The sequence below is a fragment of the Choristoneura fumiferana genome, chromosome 20, assembly GCF_025370935.1.
Source record: "Choristoneura fumiferana chromosome 20, NRCan_CFum_1, whole genome shotgun sequence".
NCBI classification, from domain to species: Eukaryota; Metazoa; Arthropoda; class Insecta; order Lepidoptera; family Tortricidae; genus Choristoneura; species Choristoneura fumiferana.
In genome coordinates this window covers 9,153,617-9,181,487 of record NC_133491.1, presented here as the reverse complement: position 1 = coordinate 9,181,487, position 27,871 = coordinate 9,153,617, and the positions used below count along the sequence as shown (strand labels likewise).

Here is a 27,871-nt window from a genome sequence, read left to right as displayed (position 1 = left end):
CGCGGCTTAGGCACATGCTGAGGGAGGGGGAGGGCTGCTAATAGACTCTCGTTCGTAATTCCTTATTTACCACCCTTAAGGCACAATGTACTATTACAGAAGCCAGTCCTAGTTTGTGGTAAATGTTTAATTATCATTTTTCTGTACTTACCAACTAAATACGTACGTAGAAAACACACAACACTAACATCCAGAAAGCTTACAAGGTAGTGATCTATGTATGGAACATTTGCCTTGGCGTGTCGATGTGTTTTATATGCCAATCGAAATTTCGTACAAATTGTAGTAACTACTATCAAAATATATCCCGTTCTGCCGTCTGACGCCAATCAACTATGGTTATACTCCATTTATTTTAACATTATTTAAAACTTAAGGGTAAAATTTGCACACGTTTTTAAATGAAACCACGAAACTATACTGAGCGGCAAAAATCTGGCCCTCAAATGTATGCAAAATCGGTAATTTCGTATGAAGGGTGGGCCAAATTTTGTGCCGCTCAGTATATTTAAAATTGTGGTAATCTACTGTGGTTCTATAATAAACACATCTAATAAATGTACATGTAGGTATTTTTAGTCCATTTGTGTTCGAAATACCGAAAAACGTATAATTTGACCGTTAATTCAAACCTTAAAATAAATGGAATATAGGTATATAAAATAAAACAAAATGCATAAGCACATTTTAGTATTTTTATTTTAGGTAAAATTTTACCACAATACAAAATAATTATAGAAATAAATAAAATATTTAATAGACAGGTCATAGAACTATGCATTGTAAAAGTGGTGCTTTTAAAGCAATCAATATAATAATAATAATATTAGGCAAAATGGCATTGTGTAATTGTAAAAATAAAAGCGTTACTTCAACACAGAAAATAATATCAAGAGCAGATTACACTTAATGCGAAGCAGATGTTGACACAGAATTCGCCACTAGGTGACGTTTGGTCTCATTTTTTGTAATAAAATGCACACCGCATTACATAGTTTTGTCCATTATAAAATGTACGTCAATTAATAAAATGACAAAAAAATTGATTTCGTGTCAGAAAGTAAATGTTCTGAGAAAGGTCTTGAAAAGGAAATTTTGTTAGTCTTCTTATGTTATACAAAACTAAAGTTTAACAAATAAGATTTTGATTCGTATATTACAATTCAATGTGAGCTAACTTTGACTAACTCTTGTATCAAAATGTAAAAAAAATAACGACTTCTTTAGTTTATGAAAAGAAACCCCACTTAGAATGTAGAGGACGATGTCACTCACGGAGCTTTGGATAAGATATTTTTTTCTTAACCTACTGAATTTCAGAATGTGTAAGTATCACATCATACTAAACGCGTTCCGATATTCACACTGCACATTTTCATAAACAAAAGGGTTTTCTATCATATGTTTCGAGACATTTACTTAGTAGAAGTACCATAACACTGAATTGTATATCTATTTTAGGTCTCTGGCCATCTTCACAGTACTTATAATAATTTCAATTTCATGTACAAATTCTTGATACAGTATTGCTAGATTTCAAACTACTTTATCTGCTCTATTGACTCGTTATCTATTTAAAATACTTGTTGACATGATTATTTTACTTTAATACTGCTATTGATAACGGCAATAACATTAATATTCCGAATTACAGCCTATGGCATCTGATTCAGTAATTAATTATATTGTATGTATTTAAAGAAAACAACATGGTACTAAAGCAACTGGAAATATCTGTATGCTGTTGCCACTAATTATCTGGCCCGTGTGAAGAATTAAGTTTATTGTGATGTGTACGATTCAGTCTATAAATGCTTTAAAATATCTATACAACAGTTTCATTATTAAAAAACAAATTTGTAAAAATTAAAATAAAATTATTTAATAGATGTGTCCATATATAATAATCTGTCAATAAAACACGTCGATTTAGCGTTAGTGTGCTGCAATATTAAAGCTGACAAAATGTGCATAATCCTGTTAAACCGTGCTATGTACTGGGAGTTGTTGAACAACCTCGTGCGTCACGCCCACCTCTCGTAAACCATCCTGCACAACGAATAACTTATATGTACACCGCAAATATACTCCTCAAACTATAGTCATCGTCAAAAGTAGCTGATCGATCACTTTTGTACTTTGTCACATTAGCACTATGTTTTTGTTTTTGTTAGACTTGGTGTCCTACGTCGCTATAAAGCGACAAAGTAAAAAAGTGAGCTGCTACTTTTGACGCTGACTGTACAACCTACTCTATGACTACAATAAAACAATTTGTCGTTTAACCTCATTATTATGACAGATAATTTCTCTTATTTACAAATCATTTCGCTATACAATATCCATTTAAAATTACTAAAAAGTAACATTGTACTTGTAACTTCTCTACCCTTTTCGGATGAACTAATTATTAGGTATACTTTAAAATTTCTAATTCCCTTAATAATATGTACATGTATGTTAGTCAAAGTGAAATACATAAAAACAAAAGTGAGGAACAAATGTACACTATCTCCTATGCACTAACCAATCCTCTCGCACCCGAGTTCTGGGCTCAACATATATCACATCAAAGTACTCTAGGTAGACACTTAAGCCGTTGGCGAACCGATTAATGAATCTATAAATAATACAACTTAAAAATATTTACATAATGTATAAACCTATCACAAAATAATATTCTGAATCAAAAATAAGTCCAACTTATTATACAATCCAACAATTCTAAACACTGGGTAGATTCAAGAAAGAGATCATAACAAGATTCATGATAGTTTCAACATGTACGTACAGCTCTCGACGACACAGCGCTCTCAAACTGCGAGGTGGCAACCATTACATCAGATATGTGAATATGACATATTGTCACATATTTTAAATACGTGAAGACTGTACTCGACCCAGTATTTTCATTTCAGTTCATTAGTTCCGTCATTCACGTGAATGGGGTATTATTATCGTGACCAACCGTAAGCCTTGCCACACGTCATAATTATATTAATGTAGGTATTAGACTACTATACTGTCACATGGTGTACATGCCCACGATCCGTTTGAAAACGCACAAGCTCTCCATTCACCGAATTTTACGAGATCCATCGATTTTTCTTCATTCCCTTAATTACGTTACGCCATTACTTAGTTCAAATTGAAAAAGTCATGTTAAAATATTTTCTTATTTAAAGTGTTATGTATGTCTTAAGTTATGTACTTTTTAATATTATGCTAATTAAAGCCCCGACGGCTCGCTCTTGACAATAATATATTACTTGATTGTCCGTTTTAATATTCATTCACTACAATTAGTATAAAGGTTACTTCGTTGCACATTTTAACTTTTTTGCAAACTTACAATCCATAATAACCTTAGCTGCAAAGACAAATGTCAATAATTATGTAAATTGTAATTGACACTGGCAAACCACTCACTGTTTTAGATTTTTTCTCAGTTGAGATACTTGCGGCATTTCTTGGCGCCGCACGTGCAAGGTATTTTAACCTCTTCGAACGGGAATTTGTAGTCGTAGGTCAGTTCTTCGCCGATGCTGATACGGCGTAGAGCGAAGATTAGGATGTGCTTGTGGCCGTGTATATCGACGACGCGTGAGTAGCAGTTTGGCTGAAAATGTTAGAGGTCAGTTTAAACATTATAAAAATTTAGAAAAATTAAATTAAAAATAATATTTAAGTAAGGTATATTATCTTACTACCTCGCTGTATTAAAATTGCGTTATCAAATCAAGCTGCACTATAAAAAGTATGACTTGAAAAAAAGAGACAAACATTTGGCTAAGGCGATCCCTTTCGTTTGCATATTTTTTGACCTATTTTCATTTGGCATAATTTATATTAGCATAACAGTACAGTCGCATAGTAATACTTTGGGTACTACTTTGTTTGGCATATTACGGTTTTAGAATATTTTTTGTTGGACTGATATATATATGACTAATGTTTATTATACATATTATTATTTAGGCTATTCATTATTTGTCATATTTTTTAGAAACCTTAATTTCAGTTCCAATATTTTATTAAACATAAATTAGGCTAGGTTAGGTTATCTTATCGTTAGGGGTCCTTGCGGATACACTTCGACCCGTAGGGATCTTTTGTGTAGGTTAGGTTAGGTTAGTATGGTCCGGTTGTCCAGGCGCGAAACTACGCAGAATAGGAGGTCCGCCAGACGGACCTCTGTCGACCTCGCTTTTGTTCCTAAACATATTATGACTTTTGCTATAGCATTTTTATTGCTATATGACATTTGTACATTACAATTTTTAGGAGGACACTTTTATGTTTATTGTAACGATGCGAATTAGTTATCTAACGATTATGCTTTCAATGTTTATACTTTTAAATGTAATGTAATATAATTTATGCGTAAAGATGATTAGGTAGGTAATTAGATTTTTCGGCTAAAAAAAAAATGCGTAACAATATAATGCGATTGCGATATTGATTTTATGCATTCCAACAAGATTTGATTAAGTGTAAACATTGTTCTAACTAAGCAGTCTAATCTATCTTTAACATGAGAAGATCTAGTTTGTTGCACCGCGCCGCTCTAGAGCGTTAAATTATATCTCTATGAGCATAACATTCGGGGAAAACAAATTTGTTAGTTAAATACTTACATCGCAAGAATGGTTGATGAACCTCGCAGCGTTCCCTTTCAGTGTTGCGTCTACTACGAGGTTGTCGTCGATCCGGAACATGTAGCAGCCGCCTACGCCACGCCGGCCGCTCATTGCCTCATAACGCTTCTCCCGCTGGTCCGCTAGCACCGCGCGAATCACTTCCCCAGCATACTCGATAACCATGTCGCCTGAAATTAGTTTACCATCGATAAACATAACTTTCAAGTGAGCACGTAGTCATTAACGTGATAACAGGTAGGTAAGCTTTTTGAGACACGAACATCGCAAGTTAAATAGAAGTTTTAACCTCCTGCGGCCCAACATACAACAAAATATGACATCGAAATTTAAAACTTCATGACTCATAGATAAAGTTGTTTTTTTTTTATGTAAATTTGAATGATACAGAGAGAATTACACTTTATCCCTTTTTCAAAAGATGTAAGTTCTATTGCTAACAATATGTACTAGTATTATCACTTTGAACCCCAGGAGGGTATAATAGCGCGTGTAACTTGTAACAAAAACACAAACCTTCTTCAATCTCACGTTTGCAGAACAAACCACGGCCGTGAATGTGAGATCTGTAGACGCCTACTGACGCCTTCGATGTTTCTTTGAGCTGTCTAAATCGCATTGCTGCTGGTAGAGTCGCCAGTCGTCTAAAACATTTACTACCGTATTACCACAAAAACATAGACAACAGTTAAATATTGGGCGTTTAATAGGGTGACACTCTTTTCCGGCCTGGATAACACCGTCATGGAAAGACCGGCCCTATTTTTTGTGTACCCAAGGTCTCCACCAAAATTCGGCTTTGTCGGAATTTATGGAAATTGAAATATCTATATTGAGCGGAGTAGAGGTTGCTCACATAATCTCGTATGACAAAGTGTTTTGGCAGAAACAGCCTTGACATATTTCGCTTTTCTGTATCTACCAGTAAATTCCTAACTGATGCCATGACTATTATTTCAGTATCAGATGGGTTAAATAACGCCCCTTTTTTCGCACCGGAAGTGACTATTTTCTTAGTACTTTCGGCAAGTTCTGCCGCGGCAGACTATCAAATTCGGACTCAGCATCAGTTTTATGGGAAACCATTGTGCATTTCATCGCGGTATCAAGTAGGTACGAAATTTTGCAACCCGCTCTCCGTCTATTATACTTTTATTCATGTAGACGGTTTAAAAGGTATCAGCTTTATTCGTCCCACTCGTTTTTCATTCAATTCTTATTTCGTCTCGTTCTGTATTCGTCTCGTCACTCATTCTTTATATTCATCTTATTCGATATCTGTCCTTATCTTCCTAAGTCAAATTTTGTAACTTGTCTTATTCTTGATAATCTTATTCGTTTTTCGTCACGTGGTTTGGATAGGTATTTAACAAAATGTAAACAAACTTCAGCTGCCAGATTTGGTACATTCAAGGATTTTAAACATTTTACATATCTATCATTGTAATACAAAGTAGACTAGCGTATTTCAATACAGAAAGGTAAATGTTTAGATAGTTTAATGGGGGAATTTACATTTAGTTAAATACCTATTCAAACCAAGTATAGGTATTAGGTAGGTACTTCCTAGGTACTAAGGTTGCCTGGAAGAGATCGCTCTTAAGCGATAAGGCCTATTGCTCAACCTTGTCATTTTGTTTTCTGTATCGCTTACTATGTCTGGTGTACAATAAAGAGTCTTTGTATTTGTATTTGTATTGTACTATGTTTTTGTTTGCCTCTCGTTTTTAGTATCACTCACATTTTATTTTTAGTCACATTTGTTATTGCCGTCTCTAATTTTGGCGTTATTGGCAAATTGTCTTATTAGTTTTTGGGCACGTTCGCTAGTCGTCTCCTTCGATATACGTTTTATTCGCTATTCATATCTCTTTTGATAGGATCGGCTATTCATAGTAAGGATTTGAATATTTGGTACATAGAGGTAGTTTTATATTTTGAGAAACTAGATAAGTTTCATAACAGAGCCAAAATCGAACGCTAAGATATTGATAATTTAAGATTGACGTAAAAAGATAGTTACAAATAGCGATTGAGACGAAAAGCTAATGTAACTAACTTAGATTGGACTGAAAACGAAAAATACTAATTACGAATGTGACCAGCATCGATCGTACCGAAAAATTAAGGCGAATAAGTGAATGAGATAAAAGCGAAAGGGATGAATGAAGAATGAGTCTAAGGAAGACCGTGACGAAAAACGAATACTAGTTAATAAGAATGTGACAAGTTACAGAATTGGACTTATAGGAAATATGAAACAAGACGAATAAAGAATGAGTGACAAATACAGAATGAGACGAAACAAGAATGGAACGAAAAAAGAAAGGGGCGAATAAAGCTGATACCAAAAAAATCACCCCCACTTTGTCGGCATATTTGCTACATATCTTCATGCAAAATGACAGCTTTCTAGCACTAATCATCATCATCATCATCCCAGCCTACATACGTCCCACTGCTGGGCACAGGCGTCCTCTCAGAATGAGAGGGCTTGGGTCTTAGTTCTCACACGGGCCGTGCGGATTGAAAACTTCACACACACCATTGAATTGCTTCGCAGGCTTATGAAGGTTTCCTCACGATGTTTTCCTTCACCGTAAGGCTCGTTTTAAATTTCAACTATAATTTCGCACATGAATTTCAAAAAACTCAAGAGGTGCGAGCCGGGGTTTGAACCCACGACGAAAACCGGGAAGCTGGAAAAACTTACCTTGAAATAGAGCTTTCTCCATCCTGCCCACTGAACGGAGGTGGTTCCTCCCTGAAAGGCGAAGCCATCCAACTGAACATGTCATGGGTAGGTTTTCTGGATATCGGGCCGGTGCGTGCACTACCCCAGGGACTTTCCTTAAAGCCTTCACTCAAGTCCAAATCGTTATCCCAGCTGTTCAGTTGTCGCCCTTGACGGATCTTGTATTTTGTGCAGCGGCTCGCCTGCAAAGAGAAATTTATTAAGCATCGCTAAAAATAAATAAAAACCGGGCAAGTGCGAGTCGGACTCGCGAACCGAGGGTTCCGTGCACATTTATAAGTAAGTATGTAAGTAAACGGGAATCGTGACTTAAAGATATTTTTCTCAGAGAGCCCTACTTTTAAGCAAAATATACGGGTCAGATTATATTGGTCATATTTACTTGGTGATATTTACACAGACATAAAAAATCAAGATTTTCAAACTTTTCTAGTTGGTTGTGTTATAATAGCTACCTTCATACCAAATTTCAAGATTCTGAGTTCACGGGATGTAGGTACAGTCGAGTTCATAAAATTGTGCGCAAAAATTTATTAAAATATCTAAACGCGCTTCTACGCCGTTAACAATAGAGTAGAGTTCAGATATTTTTGATAAAATTTTTGCTCACATGTTTATGAACTCGACTGTACCCTGTAGGTTTTGATTCCCTTGCGAGTTTCGAAAATTTGCGGAAATTTGCAGCATAAACGGCTGCATCTTTTGATTGTGTTGGCTTAGAAGTTACATTTTTTCACAGCTCCAAGGGACAGTAGACCTCAATATTTGATATAAATTTCAGCTTGATACCTCCACGTGTTCCCGAGAAAAAGAAAATTGATCCTATGCCAAAAACTGAACTCTTATAGTTTCGCCATGTCTGTCTGTCTGTCTATCTGTCCGTCCGCGGCTTTACTCAGGGACTATCAATGCTAGAAAGCTGTAATTTTGCACAAATATATATGTAAACTATGCCGACAAAATGGTATAATAAAAAAATAAAAAAAAATTAGTGTACCTCCCATAGACGTAAAATGGGGGTGATTTTTTTTCTCATCCAACCTTGTAGTGTGGGATATCGTCGGATAGGTCTTTTAAAATCATTAGGGAGTTGCTAAAACGATTTTTCGATGTTTGCACAATATTCAACTTTAAAGTGCAAATTTTCATTAAAATCGTGCGAAAATTTGAAAAAAAAACACGATAGTAGTAAGTATATCAAACTTACAAGGTAAGGTGCTTATAACGGTTCAGTTTTCTTGAGAATTATTAGTAGTTTAAGAGTAAATAGCAGCCAAAGGTATAAAATATACTTAAACTTGGAGTATTCCGTATTACAGAATACGAAATCCTTAGACAAATATTACTGAATTTTTTCGTAATGGCTACGGACGGAACCCTATTTCGGGCGTGTCCGACACGCTCTTGGCCGGTTTTTTTCCTTTTGAGGTACGGAACCCTAAAAAGTAACATCAACATTGTATTTGCATCATGACATATTATTGCCATTGAAATAAATAATTATAAGTAATATAAACTTACCCCAGGCAATTGTTCAATGAGATATCTCAATGCGTTGTTGTTAAGTCCAAGTACATGAACACCAGATAAAGTAGACGGCAAATTATATTGAATTAGGGGTAGACCTGACTGCTTTCTCGCATTTTGCACAGCTTCTAGGACTTTAGCCCAGAGGTCAGTCAACGAAGTTGATGTGTAATTAAATCCATCCTCAGAGGTAACTTCGTATATTAACTTAGGACCATCATCTTTTGGTGGATCAGGTGTTTGTTTGGGCAGCGATGACCCCTTATTCTCTTGTCCTTTTGTTACTTTTGTCGGTTTCTTGGTTGCAACTACTTCATTATCCAACTTTCGGTCGCTTAAAGGTCTTTTTGCTACTTTTGGTGGACCACCGGGCGTTTTAGACAGTACAGGAGGTTTATTCGTATCTTTTTCGATCAAAATTTTCGGTGGCTCTACCTCTATCATATCAGCATCTAAATTAGGCAATGAAGTCATTTCACCAGTGGCTTGTGCAGATTCGCTTATGCTAGCCGGTGCCACGATAGGAGTAACAGAGCTGTGGCTGGCTTGATGCATTTCAGTTGAAAGTTGTATGGCGCGAGCTGCATCCATTTCCTCTTTTTTCCTGTTAGCTATTTCCAGCTCCATCATTCTTTTAGATTCCTCTATTGCCTTTTCCAAATCACTGTCTATCGTTTCGTCTTTAATATTCAGGTCTGGCATGTCATGGCTAACTGTCCTCGGTTTTGGTGCTCCAGATGATTTAGATGTAACCGTGGCCGTTTTAGGAGATGATTTGCTCTGACCATCCCGATGTAAAGGTAACACTCTATTCATTGGTCTCATGGACATTGGATTGACAACGTTGGTTGGTATCCCCGATTGCTGAGTGGGAGGTGCTTTAGGTAATGTAATACTTGAAGTGTTTTGAGTTGGTAGACTAATCGTATTATTTGGAACCGGTATACATATCATGTTACCATTATTACTTTGATTTTGTATTATGTTGCTATTTGGTTGAAGCGGGAAGCTAATATCTGCAGCAGATTTGGAGGCAATCTTAGGGTCAACAAGGTTGTTCTGAACAGTAATGTTGACGGTGTTGTTGCTGGAATTTACATTAATATTCATGGGAGCGCTGTTTGGTATAGATTGGAATGGCACATTAATCATAGTTCCACTATTTTCACTCTTTTGCTGAAAATTTACTGGATCGGCAACACTGTTACTAGTATTGTTTGTAACAACGCGTATATTATGTTGCTGTGGAACATGTTGATTTATATTATTTTCTAAGCTGGGTGTTGGCAACCTATTTCTTTCCGGAAGATTAATCACGCGGTTGTTCTGAGAACCCATCTGCATATATCCCATTTGATTATTCATCGATATGTTATGGTTTTGCTTGTCAGTGTTCACAATATTAACTTTGGCACAGTCATTACTGGGAATATTGGGTAAAGGTAAATTGGTATTTGATGGAGGGCCCATAATATTTTTGCCTCTTAAATTTTCTGGAACGAACTTGGGCGTGTCACTCACAACAAGGTTACCACGACTAAGTTGATTGTCCATATTGGTCATTTGATTTTGTGCAGAATTGTTTGCTGTGCTCATACTGCAGCTATTTATATTTATTTGTGTGTTATTAGAAACTTGGTTGCTCAGAATTTGATTCTGATTGGCCGTGGTGTGGGATTGTGAATTGTTTATCATCATGTGATTAGGGTTACTGGGCATAAGATTATTAATATTGAGGTCCGAGGTATTATTGCAATTCATTAGAATGTCATGACCTGTCATGTTGTTTTGGCTAGCTGCTCCGTACATGCTACTGTTGTTAACAGTGTTAATCATCATATTATTAGACATGTTCGAGTTATTAACTGCCATACCGTGAATCATATTTCCGGGGCCCATATTTAGATTGTTGCTAGTCATATTTGAACTTGAACACATCTCGAACGAAGATTGGTTGTTTGTAAATTGCGTGCTATTGCTTGGGCAACTTCCACTACACGGGTTCGGAATTTCGTTCTTGATATCTGGTATATTAGGGCCATGCATCATGGAACTGTTCACTGACTGGTGATTGCTGTTGCCACTTATCTGCATGCTGCTGTTGTGCATGTTAACATTATTTATGTTATTCATTTGATGTTGTATCAACGATGGATGGTCCATTGAGTTCCTGTTATTAGACATTTGATTAATGGCATTCATATTCTGCATTGTCATAGAATTGTTTTCATGTCTATTGCTATGAAGACTTGGCAATGAACCAGAATTGTCTATTTGATTATTGAGATTCATATTTGGTACATTGCTCGACATATGATGCATGTGCATACTGTTTTCCATTTGCTGTCTGTTATGAATTTGATTGGGCAAATGTTGATGCATACTCATTAAATTATTATTTTCCATATGAGGACGGTTATTTTGAATTTGCATTAGATTAGGCATTTGGTGTTGATGATGATGTCCAGCGTTTTCTAATGATCTATTTTGCTGCATGGTCATCTGCTGATTTGTATGCAAACTGTTGTTCTCCATTTGTGGCCTATTAGTGTTATTCAAGTGATGATTTATTTGTTGCATGTTATGCATTTGCGAGTTATGCATACCCTCCATTGACCTATTAGTGTGCATTTGATGACTCATATTATTGATGCTATGTGACTGCATGTTTTCGATAACCATCCGGTTATTTTGTATATTATTTAAATTGGGCATTGATGGGGACATATTATGCATGTGGTTTAGTTCATTTTGCGGCCGGTTAATACCATGATTATTACTTAGATTGTGTATGTTCATCGATTGATTCATGACTTGGCTGTCAGGAGTGTTGCGGTTGGAAAGCATATTTGATTGATTGTGGGACTGTTGTCCAGAAGCTATATTCTCATGGAAAGATCTACTTAATGATCCTTGGTTTATATGTTGCAATTGATTGCTGTTTTCAATTTGTCTGTTATGCTGGATCTGGCCGTTCATTATGTGAATTTGATTGGGATTTGTATGATGCGAATTATCGTGTGAAATAATTTGCATATTTCCATGCGGCATATTCGACGTGTTATTCATGGAAGAATTTATATCATGTTGTAGGTTGTTTTGTTGCATGTTGTTATCATTCGTGGCAGTTGTGTTCATTCTATTATTGCTTATTTCTTCACATGATATGTTCACATTTTGGTGAGAGTTATTATTAGAGTTTAAAATCTGCGTTTGCACATGAGAGGACGTATTTGATATCGAACACATTTGATTTTGGTTGTTAGAAACAGAGATAGTATTCTGGTTATGCTGCATGGGCGTTCGCATTACATTGTGCGGTATTATACTTATAGCTGGTGTGTTTCCCATATTATTGTTCATATTGCTGGCCACCTGGCAGCTATTCAATTTATGTATATTCATTGCATTATTGACATTATCCATATTGTGCTTGTTATCATTGGTCGCAATATTTTGGAATGTTTTTTCATTTTGGTTATGTTGCTGAGAATGAGATGCCATTATTTCTTGTGAAAAATTAAGATGTCCTCCTTCAGTCTTTGATAAAGCATTAATTTTACTCAGTTTTAATGATGTATCAGAATCAAAGTTACTGTTCATGGCTGAACACGGCGGATATATGTTCCCTGCCGTAATTTGAATTACATTATTTGATGTTGAATGAGACGTATGATGACTCACATTGATTGTAGGCTCAAACTGTTGCGCATGTAGGTTCAGACCGGAAATTTGACCATTAGTAGACATGGACACCAAAGCACTCTGATTGTTTTTTTCTGGCTCAGTATGTCCATGTGATCTGCCTGGCAGAGGATTATTCAAGTTACTATGTATGTTCATTGTTGAGGCATTGACATTGCTGGTTTTAACAGTCATATTTTGTAATTCGATCTTATTTTCAGTACTACTTATCGGCGTTAGCTGAGTAAGTTGCCTCCAAGGAGTTGGTGATTTCAAGCTTTGAGTAACGCTTATTGTTGGCATACTTGTAGAATTTGATATTTCTTGTAGGTTTCCACTTATCTCAATTACGTGCGAATTTTCCATCTTCACATTATTTTTATTCATTGAAGGCGCAATTGAACTGGATACAATAGGCTGCGATATGGGAATCGATTGTATAGAGAAAGATGGAGCTGAATGAGGCACCGATTGTGAGATAGCCATAATAGGCTGCCCAGTCGAGGACACTAAAGTAACATTTGGTGACATTGACACATTGTGTGGTTTGCACATATTTGGCCGCTGGAAATGCTGCGGAGTGCTTGATATTGTCATCCCGTGAATCTGAGATGTTATCGGATTTATATTCTGACGTCCCGTTATAAAGGTAGGACCTGAATGGGATCCCATTGATAAAGATACTGGACTCATTTGTATTACTTTCGGAGTTTGCCGGTTGACGCTATTATTTGTTAGTTTATCTGGTAGTGGTTGTAGAGTCAAATTAGGAACTGGCGTTTTAACTGTCTTCAAAGTTTGTGGCGACGATTGTACAGATTGTGCTGTCACTACATTGGGCGTCGATGATACCGCTTGATTGACTCCATCGCCGACATTGTTTACAACTACATAACCAGTTGGAACTTCGACTATGGGTTCTATTTTACTAGCTTGGAATACTTGTGTCGTTGTTGCAGAAAAACTGCTATTTTGTGCTAGCACCCCTTGCATGGCTGTTGATACGAACTGCTGCGACGACATTACGGTGTTTTGCACTATTGTTTCAAGACCGTAATACACTGGCTGTGTTGTTGTCAAATACATGCATCCTGATGGATCAGTGACCATTTCCAAAGTAGGAGTCGATCCGAGTATTACTTGATCATTACAAAATTGTGGCAGCAAAGTACCTTGTGGCAATATTGTAGCTCCAGCACCAGAAGATATTAGCGTATTTCCTTGAGATTGAAGAGCGTTTGGTAATATAGTGTTTTGTCCGTTTCCAATCCCACTTTGTGATACAACTGTGGCTCCTCCGGCTTGTAAAGTATTATTAGGCAAAAGAGTAGCATTATGTCCTTGTGGAATTATAGTGGTTCCGTTTTGGGTGTGTATCGTTTGTGGCAAGATTGTCGGACCATTAGGGCCTTGAGATATAATGCCTTGAGTTTGAAGAGTTCCTTGAGGTAAAATTGTTGCGCCTTGTTGAATAGTTTGAGGTAAGATTCCAACATTTCCTTGAGGTAACAGAACGGGAATTCCTCCACTTGGTACTGCCACCAATCCTCCCGATTCTGTTTGTTGTATTTGGAACGTTTGCGGCATAAGCCCATTTTGCGATATAAATTGAGTTGGAGCGGTTTTGAAATCTCCCTGAGGTGCAATTGATATATATTGCATATTCTGGTTCTGCTGCTGTGACAGAGCTTCTACATACGCAGACATGATATTTTGATTTGGTACTGGTTGCACTATAATAGACGGTTGACCTGCTTGATTGTTAGTCTGCAATTGTATTACGGTATTCCCGGCTCCGATTGGTGACTGATTGATGGTAGTAAATGTTTTTTCAAGGTGGTTTCGTCTTTTAATTGTAGCCGGTTTTGGTATAGGACGCCCTCTGCCACGATTGGTCGCTTGGAAAATTGGTTTAGGCTGAACTGGCGCCGGCTGCTTCTTCGGCGATTTCTGAGGATTTCCTGGCAGTATAATGTGCTGCTTATGCGTATTCGGTGATGTAAGTCGCTGAGCAGTCATTGCTGGCACTACAATAGTCGGATTCCCTTGAATTTGAGGTCGAATCATCGGTTGAATATTTTGAATGATTGAAGCATTTTGCATTCCTTGAATTGAGTTTACGGGTAAAGTTATTGATGAAGCGCTTGCCATATTTGGAAAATTTGCAACTTGACTTTTGCCTTGAACCATGGTTGTAATATTTCCCTGATTGGAAGGTATAGTCAGAACTTGATTTGAATTTGATGAAATTACTTGTATACCTCCCGCACTCGATAAAAATTGTGCCATATCACTTCCTTGAATTTGCTGAATATTAGAATTTCCCGGTTTCACGCATATGTTGTAGGGGAGGACGCCAGGTTGGGTTATGAGTTGCGGGGTCATTATTTTCTGCCCCCCTGCTGAACTAGTTTTGGGAGGAAGAAGCATTTGAGGCGTAACCACAATCTGAGGAGATGATAGCACTTGTTGATTTGCAGATACTTGGACGTTCGTAGTCTTACTTTGATCAATAATGACCGTTCCAGATTTCATCTGTTCTGTAATAGTCATTGTCATTTCATTTGCCGGGCCAGGTGAAGGCGTTTCTACTATTGTGCCATTTATAGTAATTTGTCTAGTGTTAATTGACGTTCTTCTGGCGGAGATTCCATCTGCTTTGACAGTATTTTCTGAACCACTGACGACACCTGCATGTATAATCATAGGTTGCGCAAAAGCACCCTGAAAAGCGTTCTGTAATGTTGTTAATGTTCTATTTTCAGGTGACTTCGGATTCTCGCTCTCACTTTCGCTCGTTGACATCATATCACACGATGGTACATGTCTGTCATAAGATTCTTTATTCCTATACGTACATTGGCATCTATCGCATCTCACTGGCTGCTCCAACTGTCCCGACATTCCGGATCCGTCATCCAAAGGTCTCATAACTAGTTCTGGCTGGCCACTAATAGAATTACCAGCAATAGTTACTGTATATGTGCTTTCTGAACCACTAGCCCGGTAGAGGTACTGATTGGTTTGATTCCGCGGCACATCGTTACCATGATGATCCTCTGCTCCATCTAATTGCGATATAGGCGAAAAGTCATCTCGGGGGCTATCTGGCCGCGAACTGCAAGTGCTCTCAGATCCAGACCAATCCGCAGCTCCATCAAGTTGTGATATAGGACTACACTGTATCTTCGTGTAGAAGTCTATGACATCAGTATAGTATCCCTCGGATTTGTCAGAGTTCTCGTTTCTATTCTCATCCTTTGTTTTGGGCGATGCAACGCGGAAATTAATTCCACTGGTATGCGGAGCTTCCTCGCAAATATTACTGCTACTGGGTTCGCTTTTTACTTTCTTGTCAGCAGTGCTAGGCTCTGTTTCTTTGATGGTATCAAGTGGGTTATCAGCTATTGTAACTCTCTGGGCAGGACTTAGTTTACCGGTAACTGTGGAAGTTCTGCCCATTTTACACCTTTTGATTGTAGAAGTCAATAAAGTCGTATCGAATTTATTATTCCATGTTAGACTGCTCGACCTTTGTTGTCCTCGGCCTGTTGTTAGCGTTTTTAAGTTGTGGTTCTGTAAAAGCATTTCCGATTTACTTCTTTTTAGTTCCTTACTTCCGGACTCTAGTCGAGCGTTAAGCAATTCATCGATAAAATCGGTGGTCGATCGTGAATCCGACTTGTCACTATTTTTGTCATCTGATTGACCAATAGTACCATAGAATTCATTTTTTAAATCCATAGCAACGAGATCTTCATAAGACATTAACTTCGGGAAGATATCTTGCATTGAAATACCATCTAGAAGATCGTGATTTAAATCTTCAAATATAGCGTCTTTAAGTTCTGGTGGCAAAAGATCTGCTGTGTTTTGAGGTTCTTCTTCGTCTTGTTGTTCTTGTTTACAAACATTGTCCAGTAAATGCTCAACAACTTGTTTCACAGCCAAATCTTCAAGAGTCAATGCATTACCAAATTTTATTGGTGATTTATCAGTTTTAAGCATAAAAGATGGCTTTACTGATCCAGTCTCTAAACTTTCGTGCCAGGCTCCTATTTCAGCCATAACTCTTTCTACAATTTGCATATCAGTAGAGTGATCTACAGTAATATTAACTCCGAAATCAAATCCAGGCAATGGTTCAGCTAAAATAAGCTTAGTTCTTATAGTATATCTCACTATCTTCAGTGGCTTTTTGCAAGACCAAAATAGACGAGTACATGAAAAATCTACAGGCATTAGAAATTCTTCATAGTCTGAGACAGATGGTACAATTTTTCCAAGACTATTCACTGTCAACGATCCCATGAGGAATTGGACTTTTTTGATTTCACTGTACCTTTTCTTTTTCTTATCAAGCTCTACATAAACTGGCCTAGTTAATTCAAAGTCTGCATCTTTTTGTAAGCTTATTTTTGGAACGTCTTTTCCGTGTGTAGGACAAAATACTCTTTTGTCATCCATGAAGGCACAACTTTCTTTTCTAGCACATGCATAATGATAAGTCTCACTACAATTTTTAGCACAGCAACCAACACTTGCACCTTTCATTTCACAAGCAGCGCATTTAATCATTTTCCCCCTTGATATAGCTGAATGTACGTTTTGCAATGAGCCATCGATTTCTTCAAATACTTCAGCTGACCACAAAGCGCAGTTGGCGTGAATCCAGTCGTTCTGTCCACAATAGAGTAATCTTCCTTCCTTTGCAGGTGAACCATCACCAACAGTTTTGCAAAGGACACATGTTCTTGAATCAACAATAGGGTAAAATTCCAATAAGTCTTCATCTTCTTTTTGACCCTCAACTTCTAACTTCGGCACTGTTTGGTCTATTGGGCGCTCGATAGATTGCGCAGCCACATTGACTCCTTTGCTATCACTGATTTCTTGGTCTTTAAGAGATTCTGTGTCATCCTGTTCTCCCTCGACTTCTAAGTTAGGTTGCAGACAATTATTTTCGCAGTCAAACCATGGAAACGTCTCCGAGAATAACTCCTTGTATATAGTTTTTAGGTCTTCATTAGTCGTTCTTTGAATGACTTCTCTCATGTCGTGATTGAAGTCTTTTAATGAAACATATTCATCACTGTTAACTCTTTTCTTGATATCCAGCAATGATGGCGATACAATCCTGCTCGATTCATCAACGTCACTTGTGACATCTGGTACATTGGAATCCCTTATTAGAGCTGGACTTAGCTCTTGTTCACTGCGTGCTAGCGGGAAACTATTCACCGGTTCGTCGTCATCAGAAATAGCCTCATATTTATCATCATGTACAGTTGTGGGCAACATAGTAGTTGCCTTTTCGGATTTTTGAGTAGGATTATTCTCATGTACTTCAACGCAGGGAGTATCAAACTCCGTTTTAGTACCAAAGAGACCAGTTGTGAAGCATATCTCTTTATTTTGCATGAGTGGCTCCTGTAAGTTTACAACCCTGTGTACAGGGTGTGGAATTCCTTCCTTTTCCATATCAACATCTGTTAGTAAAGAGGCACAATGCCATATCTGTGACGTACTCGGATCATCTGACTTCTGCGTGTAATTGTTTCGTCGACCTCTAGAGGTGTTTCTGTACACTTTAGTCTCCATCGTATTCTTCATGGATTCATCGGTACTGTCAAAGTGCAATTTTCTAATTGCTTGGGGAGACATTGTCCGGTATGGCTTGTTAGGAACAGGTGTGTTCTTGTGCGGTGTTAACTTGAGAAGTGCACATGCCTTTCTATTTTTAGCCAGTAGCTTTAACAGGTGTAAGAGTTTTCCTTTGAGATGATCTGTGAGCATTTTCCTCCATGGTGGGTCGTCTGGCATGCACTTGCAACAGATGTATTCAATGGACGGAGGCAAGGCTGACAGTAGTTGGTATCCCTCGCCTGATAACCCTTCGCAGCTGGCGTGAACCCAGCGAGCGCACCAGCCGCATTCCATCATCTGCAAGAGTAATATCATATTATTAAGCATAGTCGACTTTAAAATAAAAGCATTATGGTTTAATAAATCACAACCAGTCAAACCACCACCACCACCACCACAACTCAATGGTTGACTGGCAGAGATCCCTTCAAAGATAAGCCTTTGTACTTTGTAATTTTTTGTCTGTATTTCCTTTTTGTTCAATAAAGAGCTTTACTACAACTATTACTACTACCAGTGCATTTAGTATAGTTGTTTAGTGGTTGAGTTTAGTTTAGTATTGACGAAGCCTGTTGCGGATATTGTTTTTTTTTTTTTAATTAATTGTCACTTGTTTGTATATTGTTCCCAAGACTTAACAATAAACGAGAGTCGTTTATTTAGTATAGTCGACCATGGGCTTTACCAATTTTAATGACAGTTCCTACTTCAAAAATACAACAGAAAGGCTGATTGTAATATTGATTTGTTGTTGTTGTTGTTTTTTAGAAAAATATGGCGCTGTCCATTGGAGGACAATTTTGCCAGTGTATAGTAGGTTTTGCCCTTGGTTTGGCCTTGTACGGCAAAAAAAATCTAGAAAACGAAATATGAGACGTAATGGTGGATGAACGATGACCGTCATATTGACTTGTGAGGGAAAAATTACATTAAACCTTAGGGCGGTAAAGTGGTTGACTATACCTGTGACTATACTTATAGAAGCTAAATAAAAATAAAATAAAATTTAAATAAAATGCATTTTACCTTGCTATCAAAGTCATTGTCCCTGTAACATGCCTGGCACAGTGGGCAGTAATTGCCCTTTTGCCGTAGCTTAAAGCAAGGGCCGCAGAACGGTAGACTTCCGACGAACTTGCTCACCCGACTACTGTCACAACTTTTGCATTTCAGGCATGTACTGCATATCTGTAATTAATTCAGTAAGTTTAATTTAGTTACAAATGACAATACGATCCTGTGATATTATTTATAATCAAAACTTTTAAAGAGATGATAATAATAATACCACAGCAATTTGTACATGTGATGTATGTATTTTTCCTAATAAAAGCTTGTCCTGATGATGTCTCCAATTCTGGTGAGCAGACACTTTCTAATGTTGGCCCATTCTTGGACAGTCGGTAAGCACCTCGACTAAGACCTCGACGATGACTAATGAATGGTACACGAGACGTCGCCCGGCGTACTATTTTTAACCGACTTCAAAAAAGGAGGTTCTATTTGAAGAGACAAGACCGTATGACAACGTAACAGCGAGGCAGGTCATTTAGGCAACGGCAGCACCTAGGAAGCAGAGGCCGTATTGTCTAACGCGCTGACGTTTGCGATGGCATTCACTATCTCTTTCTACCTTTATCTTATGCCGTGTGTCAGAAAGAAGTGGTGAAAACGATAGCGATTCCAAGTGCGTTAGACAATAACGCCTCAGGTCCACGCGACACAGGACCTCACGTAATGTAGTTTACCTGCGGCCAGTCGCTGCGGTGCGCGGGCGGTGGCGCAGGCAAGCAGGCGGCGTGATAGTGCCTCGCGCAGCTGCGGCAGCGCAGTCGGGCGGCGGGGCGCGCACACGCCGCGCACGACACGCAGCGCGCACACGTCCAGCCGCCGCGAGACAGATCCTCCGCGCACCACGTGTGGTACCACTCACAGCAGCTTGTGCACACTAACATCTGAAAATCATGATACTCATTAAGGCATTGCAAAGCACCTACCTAGTTTTTTATCAATTCGACTTTAAGGACGTCATGTAGATTTTTTTTAATCTTGATTTAAGGCTTAAAATGACAGTTCTTGTATGAATCTGACAGGACTTAAGACCACTAAAACCTAGATAAAAAGAAGTGGACGTAAGTAATTAAGATTCAAAATAAACCTATTAAATTCTTATTTCTAACACATCAAGTTATTTACCTTTTCTTTTCCAGCACTCCCGCATAAGAAGCATAACCTCGCAACAGTAAACGGAGCAGTCCCAATGACTCCGAAACCGGAGCTACACACTTCGTCGGGATCATAACTTTCCCAGAAGTCTACACAAATCAGCTCTGGTCTGTTCTGGGTGAATTTCTGTGAACGGCCACGCATCTGTAAATTAAGTCATTTTTAATACAACAATAATATTGGTACTACTATACAGTAGCGCTAACATTTGTTTCAATATAATTATAATATATATCCTTCTTGTTACAAGTCATTTTGTACAAGCTGCATAGCATAAAATAAAAATAACTCAAAAACAAATACAGTTTGGTGGCTTACATTTGTTATGTTTGTAAAAGGTTTCATGGTAGTCTTTTTTGGTACAAGATCCATCACAGTCTCATCTTCACTTGTCTCTGGTTTGGATGAAGCCTTGACAGGCACCGGAACATCCACCTTCCTTTTCTTAGGCTCTACTTGCATTTCAACATCAATATCCTTTGCAGTGGGAACTTCGTGAATTGATAGAGGAGCCTTATTCTCATTGTCTATTTCAATTTCACTACTAGGCACTTCTTGTGCTAATGTAGCAGTTTCAGCAACAGATGGTAAGCTACTCTCATCTTCGATTGGAGGTTTGTCTTGCTTCTCTTTCTCCTCTTGGGTAGGGAATGTCGCAATAGGTTGTCCCAAAACAATAGACGCACTTCTGCACACGTGTTTAACTCTTGGTCCCTTAAGTTCAACCTTCTGTCGTTTTGGATCTTCTGTGTGTTGTTTTGGATCGCCTTTCTCTTTCTTTCGAACTTTCACCCTTGTTAAGCGACGTTTTCTGTTTTCGCTGAATTCCTCACTCTCTTCTTCAACAGATACTCGATCTTTCTTTAGCTTATCCTTATCCTGCAAATATGGGAATAAGTAATAAATTTAATGTTTCATACATAAAGAGTTTACATACATAATAATTATTATGAAAGTAAAAGTTCTCTGGTTACATACCTCAATCTTTTCTCCCTTTTCAACTTTTTCTGTCTTTTGATAGTTCTCATCAGTTTTCTTGATAGATTTCAGAGGCATAAATATTTGATTATCACTTTCAGTGCTATTAGTTAATGCAGGAGTAGATTGGCTGGTCCAGGTGTTACCAGTACCAAGTCTTAATGGATTGACTTGCACTAATGGACCGGAGAGCTTGACGCTTGCCCTCATTGAAGGAGGTAGCATCGCTGTGAGGCCTGCCCTTATACTTGGTGGGACTTGGAATGCTCTTAAACACATTTTCAGCCAACAGGCAGGGCACCGAGATTTGTTTTCGGAGCGCACAAGCTTCCATTGTTGTGATCTCACAATTGGAGGCACAATACAGTTACCTGAAAACAAGAAAGCGGAAATGTTGGAAGAGAAACATCTTTTCTTGTTCCAAGCAAGTTGTCATAATAAAAATGGTTCTCTAAAGTTTGCCCGAGTTTCATATGCCATAATGTATTGTTTTCCATAATTTTCATTTGCCATAAAGTAATTTGTTTCTGAAATAGTATTTTCTTCAGAGTCAATATTAAACTAACCTAACCTACTGCATTCTATAAGATAACATTTTAAAAAATCCTGAAAACGGCATGGTTCTATATATTTTATGGCAAACGTTGGTATGGAAGTGAAATTCAGGCAAATGAAATTCGGGCAAGTCAAACCCAGCCGAGTATGAAAAGAGTAACGAAAATGGACTTTACGTACAATACAATGTCAAGTCAAAAATTCAAATGTAATTAACCCGCACAATCATATATCGGCTAGGTTCGAAAGGGGTATATTAATAAAAACAATATTTTCCGCCTTATGCAGTACTGACCTTCTTCTCTCATACATTGCATGACAACAGTACCATGCTTGTGAGATAGTTTTTCCCTCTTCAGCAGCTTGGTAATAAATTTTCGGCAAGACTCACAGGAGTATATTCCAAACTTACGAGCTTGCTTCACAAATTTATAGAATCGAACTGCACCACAAACACCACAGGTAACTGTAGAAGATGGATTTGGAGCTGTAATTGAAATAAAATAGATGGTACATTATTTTTATACTTGTGTATCCTACTAATTATTATAAATGATGGTTTGTGAAGACGTTTGTTACTCAATTATGGAATAATGTCTGAACCGGATAAGATAAAATGTTGTATCGAGACAAGTTTAAGTCCCAGTTCCCAAGACGGGACATAAGATAGTTATTGTCCTGGAAAATTGCATAGTGGCAACAGCTAGTGAAATATATTTTGCACTACCCAAGGAAAACATTACAAATGTAACAAAAAATTAAATAGCATTTGTTTCTTATAAAAAGCCAGATATCCATTAACAAATTGATACTCACAAGTAGATGTAGGAGCAGAGAAAGGCCCATCCAACCCACTAGTAGCCTGAGCAGGAGTATTTAGTTGCAATCTGGCTTCCCTTATTATGACTTTGCCACTCAGAAGCTGACTAGCAGATGACTTCTCCCGTTCAGGACTGGGTGGTGGCTTATCTTCCTCATTCCCGCTGCCTTCTAAACTTTCACTGTCCCAGCTTTCTTCAGACTCTGAACCACTACTTGTACTTGTTGAGCTACTTGCATCTGAAATGTCCATCAGCTTACGCATTGCATGCCCAGCTCTTTCCTCCTTACTTTGCTTAGCTGCCTGATCAGAGGCTTTAACTTTCTCTATTCCCTCTACATTTGAATTTTCATCCTCTGCATACTCTGGCTCTTTATCTTTGTTAGAAAATAGATCACGGATAGGTTTCCTGGAACTGGTACCAAGTCCAGAAAATGAATTTGTTGTTTTATCTTTAAACAAACTGGATGGTGTCAAAAGCTGCTTGTCTCTTGGCTTTTCAATGTTAGTTGAATTATCTAAAGCATCATCTTCTGGCATGTCTTCATCTCTCAGTAAGTTGTTAAAAACAAGTCTCTTCAACTTAGGCTTTTTAAGCACTTTAGCTGATCCCAGTGTACTAGTTAGTATACTTTGTTCTTCTCCATCTATGAATCGTTTATTAGGTTTAATAACCCGAGAAGAATGAACACTTCTGACTGGCAGCACAAATTTTGATGTGCTTCCTGTATCTTTCTCCACAGGTGATATATTCCTTGGTGGAGGAGATATACAACGGCTGTCACTGAATTGTGAGAACTTATTCATAGGCTTAGACAAAGGATTAAGATTTTTTCTTAAGTATCCTTCATGGTGATCTGACGATTTTGAGCTCAAATCAGTTAATTTAGCTGGTTTCAGTATGCTATTGAATGTAGAATATTCTGTCTGTTTCAATGATGATTTCTTTTTAATAATGGGCACAAGTGGAGCATGGTGTTTTAGCGGGATCTTTTTCAAAGGCAAGAATACGTCTTCACAGCTTTCTACAGTTCCAAATGTCACGGTTTTCTTAACTGGTTTAGGTTTTTCTTTTGCTGGCTCCATTTTGTTATGTGAACGAGTGCGGACAGGAGATTTAGATTCACTGGTGTTTGTGTCCTGGCTATCTGGCTTGTTATCGGCTGCACTGTCATTCACTTGATTCTCACTGGTTGTAGTTTCATTATCATTGTTTTCTGCCTTTTCTTCTTCCTGAAAATGTATCAAATATACCAAATGTTATTCGAAGCTCTAAGGGTGATAAGTCATTTACTGATAAGTAAAGACACATGTATTCTCTGTTCAAAAATGTGGACAAGGTCACCATTTTAATTATAAAACTGACTAAATTCTCTAAAGAAATGTTTTATGCAATCTGAAACATTTTGACTATTTTTGACTTTTGGGATGTTCCTGTGTTCATGTGATAATTGGTTTTGATGTGTCTGATATATATTTTGGTCTACTCTACATGATACCTACTAAAAGGAGAGCATCAATGATCAGTCCATGTTGTGTCAAATTTGAACTCATTTATAGGTTATTAGTTTTAGGGGTATTAAATTAGTGTGACCTAGACTAGCCAATTAATTAGGTGCATTATGTAAATAAGTTATCTTTACTACCAATATAAATAAGGATGCTACAATAAACAACACATCCTAAATACATAGGTACTAAGGTGTGACAACGTTACTAGGTATGTAATTCAAAATATTAACAAGCTCACTGCATTTATCCCAAGCCCTAAGGCCGACATTGAGGGGAATAATAATAATACATTTATTCATAGCCAAAAATTGGGAATGAACACCTTCGTGAGTTAAAATTCTGTTGACATGAAATAGAACATTGAAATGTCAAAGTACGTTGTCGTATTTGACGCTTCTTACGATCGCCTTCTCGTTTGTGCTAGTGGTCGTTACGTAAACACAACATTTCCGCATATATTTTCACCTTATTTTATATAACGCTTTTGTCAAAAACACTTAATCAGAGCGAAGGAGGTTTACCTCTTTATCCCCAGCGAAAACATTGGCGGTCCCGCCGCGAGCGGGCGGCTGGCCCTCCGTAGCATTCTCCTGATACACTGCACCCGATAATACACTAATACGCTTTCTGTTCTGGAATTTGAGAGGTTTGCCAGGGAATCTCGACCTTCCCATTTTGCCGAACACGTAAACGAAGGACACTCAATGCGCTCCCGGAGATCGTGAGGCAACTGGCGCGCATGCTCCGCTCCGCGCGCTCCGCAACGCCATTCCACTCATTTATGCAATGTGTACGACAAATTACGACGCAGTTCTCATCACAAGCACGCCCAAACATAAACACTAAATGCGCCCTTCACATTATTTACTATAACGATCACTTTGCACTCTTTTTGCAAAAGACGACATCATCCATCATTTTAATGGTCGTTAACGCCGTAAGTCGTAACGCTTCCATTCAACGCAGTGATGTTAGTAGTAAAACAAAAGAGAATGTCCCTTCGTCTCGCAACACAAAACGTCAAGATCACTAAAACCGTGTTTTGTTTCATTTAGACACCACAAACACAATTATTTATTGAAATCAATCGGAATCGTCCATAATTTGACAAAGATGGCTGTACACCGTGCGTTAACAATAGCGAGCACGAGTGATTAACGAGACGAGGCGCGCGCGAGGCCGCGGTGTGAACGACACCTGGCTCTCGGAGGCCAGTTATGGATTTTGAACCAATCGCAACGTTAATTCGGACCGGTATGAAAACAAACATGTCGCTCGCTATTCACTGCACAGACGCCTCACTCATTTCGGTATCAATAAAAACGTTGATCTATATAATTATAATCTGCGCGACGAAGCAGGCATTCAACGATTTTGTTTGATTCGCTTGATTGAATTACGATAAAATACGAACATTGCTGTGTTTTTGATTGATCCACGACGGGTATTGTAGATTATTAGAATTCATAGTACCTAGATAGATAGGTGTACCTATGTTTAATAAGTATAGTCGTCACACAACTTAATGAAGTTACCTATAGATTTGTAGGTAGGTACTTGGAGCTTAGATTGAAATGGAATTTAACGCTTCAGGCATTATCTTCTCACTACTTAGGTACCAAGTACCTGTACAATGTTATGATTAACGTATATTATAAGGTAGGTACCCAATTTGATTTTAGATAAAGAATAAATAGTTAAGTAAAGTACTAGTGTCAATAAAATATTAAGTAGCACATAGTAAAGTACGTAGGTAAGTAGTACGTACGTACCTACATACCTAACCAATTTTATTTCCCAAATTTTTTTTGCCCTGTTTCAAATTTGCAATCGGCAGTTCTAGCCATAATCAGATGGATGGGTTTTAATATTTAGGCTAATTAAATGCAAAATATCTTACATTAGGTACAGCCTGCCTAATTATTTTTATTTATTCGTCATGAAGCCATCTCCTATGTACCTATCTTAAAAACAGTATCGGCCTAAAATGATTGTTTATTTGATTAATAATAATTTTTATCTAAGTTTATAACACATGAACATGACTAGCGAGCGACCTGCGGCTTCGCAAGTGCCCCAATGAAAAATAAACTACGGAACCCTAAAAAACGAGGCGAAGTAATTAAAGATCTTCTGATTTTTCACCTCCTTTTCCCGAAAAGGTATCGCTATTTTACCCATATTTAATAGGTATACATACATATACCTATAAAAATAAACATTAAAATTATCTCTGGATGGTGAAAACCGCCTTTAGAATTAGAATCCGTTGCGAATTTAAGATTTAAAGCGTGTACCTACCCAGGTAATATGTACATACTTAAAACTACTTACTACATAGGTGCTTCTTATTGCTAATTAAGGAGTAGGTAGGTAGTTAAAGTTTAGAGTAAAAGAACGTAAAAGCTACTCTCTATAACCTTGTACCTACCTACCTATTGACTTAAGTAGACATGCTATAAGTATGATAAATTTCTATCCATTCGACTGACGAGCAATTTGGAGTAATTCGATGGAATAGAATAGCTGCTTGCTCCCAATATATAAGTTACTCTATGGCTGCTTGCGTGTGTACACTTCTCTACACTATCTACCTACCTATTCTGTGATAGTACTATACTTACCTACTATTATATAGTTAGGCACCCTTCTGTGTAGCTATTACACCCGTCGCGCGTAGCTAGCCATATTGTATACCTATATACTTAGTTACGACTCGCATCGCAGTGAACCCCAAAACTCTACCGGTCGATCATGCGTAAAGGGCGGAGAAGGGATGGTAATAAAATAATGCCCGCCGGTGCTTGAATCCTATTCAAACCTAGCTAGATATACACAACTGAGCATTGTAGTCCAAAAAGTACTTTTGAATACTTTACGTAGTTTATTAATTCTTTACTGACCTCTAGCGTGAGTTATGAGAACGAGAAAAGTTCCTTGCTGAAACGCTTCCTGAAATACATTGAAAGGGAACGGGCGGCATTTCCTTGGATCGAAGCGAAACAATTCACTATCACTGTTTTCAATGGCTTTCACTATGAAATCACAAGTTTTTATAATAATTTACTCGCACAACACTTCTGTTGACACAATAATATTTTGAATAGTAACAATCCATGTAGAATCTTGTAGTATGAGTAATATTTACACGAGTTTTATTGCGCTGGTGTTCGTGTGTGAAACTGTAGTAGCACGACTGGCAGAGAGGCGCCGCGCATGCCGCGAGGGACACGATGTAAATATAAAAATCTCCCCTTCTGGGGGCTCACCCGATGAATCACTGTAATACACCAAGCTCTCCTGTGCTCGTCGGAGCTTTTTGTTTGAAGTTAGTGCGAGTCCGCGTCAGAATCGTCCTTAAATCGCGGCGTCGGTCACCCTTGTGATTCAAATTTAAGCGGTATTGAATTATGATGCAAACTTCCGTGTACCTCTGAACGAAATATTGATCGACGCGGTCCCCGTCGTCTGTGGACATTTTTCTTGAACTGACTAAGAACGAGGATAATC

The 27,871-nt window shown here is 37.9% G+C and overlaps 1 protein-coding gene across 2 annotated transcripts; it reads right to left on the bottom strand.

Annotated features, from left to right (window-relative positions):
- Nucleotides 1-677: 677 nt before the first annotated feature.
- Nucleotides 678-27,871, bottom strand: trx (histone lysine N-methyltransferase trithorax). 2 transcript variants are annotated; one of them, XM_074103470.1, is made up of 13 exons: nt 27,265-27,871; nt 22,846-24,082; nt 22,325-22,516; nt 21,475-21,845; nt 20,815-21,375; nt 20,467-20,640; nt 20,019-20,225; nt 19,297-19,458; nt 8,935-18,567; nt 7,372-7,595; nt 5,175-5,302; nt 4,638-4,828; nt 678-3,619 (listed from the first exon to the last, which is right to left on the bottom strand). In XM_074103470.1, exons 2-13 carry the CDS (start codon nt 23,933-23,935, stop codon nt 3,446-3,448), a joined length of 13,107 nt encoding a protein of 4,368 aa, XP_073959571.1. In that variant the 5' UTR covers nt 23,936-24,082; nt 27,265-27,871; the 3' UTR covers nt 678-3,445. The 2 variants fall into 2 exon arrangements, with proteins under 2 accessions (XP_073959571.1, XP_073959570.1); XM_074103469.1 differs by lacking the exon at nt 27,265-27,871 and adding an exon at nt 24,883-25,609.

Bases quoted from the DNA above. Each gene is read 5' to 3' on its own strand.
- trx (XM_074103469.1), bottom strand. From the start codon at position 25,035: ATGGGAAGGTCGAGATTCCCTGGCAAACCTCTCAAATTCCAGAACAGA. The intron at 21,376-21,474 runs GTATGTAACCAG...CCATATTTGCAG, and splicing joins AAAAGGGAGAAAAGATTGAG to GATAAGGATAAGCTAAAGAA. The intron at 20,641-20,814 runs GTAAGCCACCAA...CTTAATTTACAG, and splicing joins CTTTTACAAACATAACAAAT to ATGCGTGGCCGTTCACAGAA.